At 44.6% G+C, this 5,871-nt stretch overlaps 1 protein-coding gene across 4 annotated transcripts in view; it reads right to left on the bottom strand.

The window, feature by feature from the left end:
- Kiaa0319l (KIAA0319 like) overlaps positions 1-5,871 on the bottom strand; it is a 94,754-nt gene that overhangs the window by 58,666 nt on the left and 30,217 nt on the right. For all 4 annotated transcript variants that reach the window (XM_029539480.1, XM_021200730.2, XM_029539482.1 and 1 more), the window contains exon 3: positions 1,298-1,821. In XM_029539480.1, coding sequence (XP_029395340.1) covers positions 1,298-1,821 — 524 coding nt within the window. The remainder of the gene's footprint in view (positions 1-1,297; positions 1,822-5,871) is intronic.

Below are 5,871 nucleotides of genomic sequence, written 5' to 3'. Positions count from 1 at the left end.
GAGTTCCAGGACAGCCAGGGCTACATAGAGAGAGCCTGTCTTGAAAAAAAAAAAAAAAAAAAAAAAAAAAAAAAGGAATGTCATGAAGCGTCTATATGGAGAGCCAGCACTATTTTCAAGGGTCGACTGAGGGCCTTTTTTGATGAGGGAAAGCTGCCGTCATCCTTAAGCACTTAGCACTGCTTAGTAGGAGAGCATGTGTGTAACATGCCCAGGGCTAGGTCCTGTTAATGCTGTAATCACACACCATTGGGAGGCTTTCTTGTGTCAGTGTCCCCTGAGGACACAGGCCGTGTCTTACATGCTTCTATTCTTCTAGTGCTTAGAGAAGTACCTCACATTGATGGTGGGTTTCCTTAAATGGTCATGGGCATACTGAATCAAGAGTGGTATCCTCTAATGCTTCAGTCCAAGTTCTTCCTAAATAGTCAGGCTGGCTTTCGATGCCAGAGCTGCTACTCAGTAGCTGCATGATTTCAGGCAAGCTGCTTCACCTCTTTTGGGCCTCAGTTTCCTCACCAGGAAAACAAAACTAATAATACCTACTTGGAAATATTGCCGTGAAAATTAAACAAAGTGACATAGTACAGGGATTAGCACACACAGTGCCTGGCAAGTAGTAACCTCCCCACTCTGGTTTGGACTTGACAGAGAGAACTAGGACAAAACAAATACAAAAATAAGTCACAGTAACAAGGCAGACTGAGCACAGAATGAGTCACTCCTTTTAATCATTGTGCAGGAAGAGCAACAATGAAGAAACATAATAAGCAGAATAAACTCTATTGGTGGCATGTCCCTTAGCATATAAAGCTTGGTGAGAAAGTCCCCAGACACCTCTTGGTTGACAGACTTCATGCATCCCAGCCCAGCAGGCCAGATCTTGGTGGACAAGACCAGGATGGTTCATTCAGACTGGAATAGAAACCAGCTCATAAGGAATGTGTTTATAGGCAGGAGATGGAGGAGGAAAACTTGACTGCAGCTACACCAATGACTGTTTTGCAATCTGGCAGAAAACACTGCAAAGCCATTGGTAGACGCTCACACCCACACAGCAGCACTTACCTGTAGCCAAGAACTAGCTTAGAACAGATAATGAGCAGCTTTCTGCTCTAATGAAAACAGTTGCCAGACCTGTATAAAATGAACATTCCTGGGACCTCTGAAGAAACACCAGGCAGCTTTACACATACAGCAGCCTGCGAGCACTGGCCACAGGCATCAGCTCAGTTGCTCATGCATGGATGTGGAGGAGCAGATTCAATTTCTACTCCCTGGGAACCTGCTTGCTTACCTCTGCAGAGGTGGAATTCACAGCACCTGCTTCCTCAGAGTGATTCACTTTAGAATGCTGCATTGCTACATGTGTAGGTACCACACTGAGATGATCTCTCTTCTGCCGATCCCTGAGTAAGCTCTGGTGGTGACTAGAGGGTACAGAAAGGGTGAGAGGAGCCCCAAGGAGGCTCTGCCTCCTCCACGATGTCCTGCCCCAGCCTAGCCTCAGAAGATGTGGTTCATCATCTTCAGGCAGAAGGCCCAAATCATTTGTAGTTTGGGATTTTTGAAAAATGATCAGCATGGAATTGGAAGAGTCTGTCCTAAAAGGCTGGCAGCTCTGGGGCTTGCTGCAGTCGGCCTGAAAGCACATCCCTTCCAGCCACCACAGAGCATGACAGGCAGAGTCCCCGCAGCAGGCAGCCCAACAGGCTTGGAAAGGCAGGCTTCCTTCAAGAAGCCGCAGGTGATTTTCTCCCTCAGTTCTCAAGCCAGCTCCATAAAGTGTCTTCCCCTGTTGGCATCTGCTCTCATTAGCATCTAAAACAAAGAATGAAGACACTTTAGGAAGAACCTGGGGATTACTGTTCCATAAAGAGCCCAAACACCACCAGCATCTGAGGCAGAATCAAAGAAGACAGGTTTGTTGTTTTGTTTTATTAAGACAAAAATCTCACTATATACCCTGGCTGGTCTAGAACTCACTATGTACACCACGCTGGCCTTGAGCTCACAGAGATCTGCCTCCAGAATACTGTGATTAAAGTGTGAACTGCCATGCTTGGCTGAAGGCAGGTTTAGGAGGGTAAGTAGAGCAGAGGGGAAGTGCATTTTGTTTTCAGTATATTAACCTCACATTCATGGAGGAGGTTCCCTTTCCAATGAGTTTCTACCATGTAAAGGCTTTACAAAGTGTCCCAACTAATAAAACAAAATATAAAATAAAATTTAAGATGGACACTTCTGATGGAAGTGCAGAGTCCCCAAACTTGACCTTCTAACTTGCTTCCGAGGTATAAGTCAGGGGGAGTGGACAAAGTGACCAGAAATGTAGGAAGATAAACAAGCTGCAACATTTTCCCATCGAACTAACAGCAACAAAGGCTGAGTGCTCCTGACTGCATGCAGGTGACAGATACGGTATTTTCTCATGAGTTGTTTGCTAGTCACATGATTTTGCATATTGTGTCATCAGCCAAAGTAGGAGTGAAAAATTACCAAAAATTGTAATCAATAGAGAAATCATCCTAACTGGATTTTCTGAATGACAACCCATACCATACCACAAGGAAACATGCAACGGTATCCTATTATAGGTAGTCTGGATAATAACATGATCCCAGATTCTCAGTTGAACTATTTCAGGCACGGGACTGATGCTCTTCATCATCACCTCTGACAAAACCAGCTGTAGATGGAGGTTGTTTTGGGTCTGCCTTAGGGTTTCCATTGGGATGGAACCCTCTGACAAAAGCAGCTGGGGAGGGAAGGGTTTATTTCACTCATAGTCCCATGTGACCGGCCATTAACAAAGCAGGAAGGGCAGGAGCTCAAGCACACAGGGACCTGGAGGCAGGAACTGATGCAGAGGCCGTGGAGGGGGCTGCTCACTGGCTTCCTTGGACTGCTTTCTTATAGAGCCCAGGACCACCAGCCCAGGAGTATCTCCATCCATAATGGCCCAAGCCCTCCCTCATGAATTATTCAACAAGAAAATGTCCTATAGGCTTGCCTGCCCCAGACCATTCTTAAAAAGAATTATTTATTTTATGTATATGAGTACCAGAAGAGGGCACCAAATCCCATTACAGATGGTTGTGAGCCACCATGGGGTTGCTGGGAATTGAACTCAGGACCTTTGGAAGAGAAGTCAGTGCTCCTAACCTCTGAGCCATCTCTTCAGCCTGTCTTAAGATGAATTTTTTCAATTAGGCTTCCCTCCTCTAGAATGTGTCAAGTTGACATAAAACTAGCCAGCACCCTCCACAAGATCCTCGCCTTACATAGAACTTAGCTAGGTCCTCCCTCCAACCCACCCCCCAGTACTGGAGAATAAACATGGCATCAGACATGCATGTAAGTACTCTACCACTGGCTATCTCTTCATCCACTTTTAATCTTTTACTAAAGGTTTCAGGGTGGCTCTGAACTCACTGTGTACTAGGCAGACACTGAACTTGAATCCTCCTCTCAGTCTCTCTTAACAGCTGGATTACAGACCTTGCTGTTTTTCCTCAAATTTACAATGTAGCCAAGGATAGCCTTGAGCTCCTGATCCTCCTGCCTCCACCTCTGAAGTGCCAGGGTTGCACTACAATACCCAACTGAGAACACGTCTTTAAACCTCCTATTGACTCATAAAAGGGTGCTCTCTTTTATAGGCTTAGTCCTGTCCCTGAAATTATAACACAGAAAATATATTTGAGAGCTAGTATATTAGATAGCTAGGTAGTTAGCATGGGCCACACAAAGGGAGGACTGGATTTTGGATCTTAAGAACTCAAGCAAATGCCAGGAAGATATGCCTCAGAAGGCAGAGACAAGAGATGCCCAGAACAAGCCAGCAAGTTATATTTATGAGCTCTCTCTCAGGCTGACTGAGACCTGCCTCCTCACACTGAGTGCATTGGAAGAGTGATGGAGGGTGATTCCCTATACCAACCTCAGGCATATACTTCTGCTCAAACACATGCAAACATACGTATATACATGCATGCTGCACACACGCATATAACAATGGAAAAAAGAAAATGTAGATGTGTGCATGCACATGCAAGTGTGTAGATTTGAGTTACAGAGAGAAAACATGCAATAGAATCAAAGCATTGAGGAAATGAATGAATACATTTGCATATACACATAACTGAAAAAACACTCTAACTAAAGCAACAACCTGTTAATTGGCCAGAACCAATCTGACTCCCACGAAATATTCACTAAATAACCAAGAGACTAAATGTGGACACTAATCAACTGGGAAATAAAAAGAAGATAAAGGTAGGCTTCTAGACTACTGAGTCAGAAGTCCTATGTACGGAAGCCAGTCTGCCATTAGTCTCTGAAAAATAAGAGCTACATTGGCACCAACCTAACACCAGACAAGGCAATTTAGATAATCAGAGTAAACAGAACTTCCCTAAGAAAAGACAAGGAAATAACAAAGCCAAAATAAAAAAGAAGCCACTGAAATACCCTTTGTGTCATTATCTACCTCTCCTCAGCCATTCACAGCATGAATGAGGCTTGGTAAGAGCTGTTTATACAGTCATTGCTATGAGCAATAAACTCTGGCTTGGTGATTTATAAACACTAAGAGAGATACAGGCATGGTGGCACACACCTTTATTTTTTATTTTATTTTTTGTTGGTTTTGTTTGTTTGTTTGTTTGTTTGTTTTTGAGACAGGGCTTTTCTGTGTAGCCCTGGTTGGCCTCGAACTCAGAGATCCTTCTGCCTCTGCCTCCTGAGTGCTGGGATTAAAGGTGAGTGCTACATGCATGGCCTGTGTTCAAATGCCCAGCACACTTGTAAAGCTGGATGTGACCACACAGGCCTGTAGCCCTAGCATTAGGCGGTGGGAGTGGGGGTAGGGATGTACTTATGTAAGGATGGAGATAAGAAGATTGCTGGCTAATTAGCCTAGCTGGAAAATCGTGAGTTCCAGTGAGAGACCCTGCCTCAAGGGAACAAGGCAGAGACAACAAGACACTGTCTGCCTCTGGCTTCTGCAAACACACACACACACACACACACACACACACACATCCAGAGCTACACAGTAGGATGCTATATTAATAAGTAAATAAGTCAGTAAATACTGCTAGCTACCTTTGTATCATCAAAACAACTCAGAAATATTTCAAGACAGCAAGGATGTGGAAAGTCTTCAGATCTATTTGCTCCTTTATTAATCACCAGACACATCATCATGGCAATACTCATGAAAGGTAATGACCGTGTCGTGATTTCCATGAACAAGCCATCCCACTGTCATCTCTAAATCACTCTCTAGGATTCACAGCAGAGCAGCTGTAGAGATGAGAGGCAATGGACATATATGTAATAAAGCCTTTAGCATGTCTCCACAACAGAAGTATGAATTCTAAACTCACCTGGCCTTGGAGACTTTGAAGTCACCAGTTCTGCACTGTGACCTCCTGATTCCTAAAGTCATTGAGTATCACCTTGACAGCAATCATCTCAGGGATCAGGTTCAAGTCCTGTCTGTTGCCCTCAGTCCAGGGAATCACCCCAGCACAGAGGCATCATAACTGGTATTCATGTAAAGAATCCGGTATCCATTGCCAGACAAATCAGCCTCAGGCAACTGCTAAGTTCAGAAGAATATGTATGAGTGACACATAAGGAAAGCAAGAAGAGTCTTCTGTGAAAAGGATGAGCACACTCTCTGTCTACCTGCCCAACTCTTAGAAACATGAGGCTTGCTGGTCGGGGGTGGCACAAGCCTTTAATCCCAGCACTTGGGAGGCAGAGGCAGGCAGATTTCTGAGTTTGGGGCCAGCCTGGTCTACAAAGTGAGTTCCAGGGCAGCCAGGACTACACAGAGAAACCCTGTCTCGAAAAACCAAA

The sequence above is a fragment of the Mus pahari genome, chromosome 6 (assembly GCF_900095145.1).
Source record: "Mus pahari chromosome 6, PAHARI_EIJ_v1.1, whole genome shotgun sequence".
In the NCBI taxonomy this organism is placed as follows: domain Eukaryota; kingdom Metazoa; phylum Chordata; class Mammalia; order Rodentia; family Muridae; genus Mus; species Mus pahari.
The sequence above is the reverse complement of the archived record's forward strand: the minus strand, read 5'-3'. Positions and strand labels throughout refer to the sequence as shown.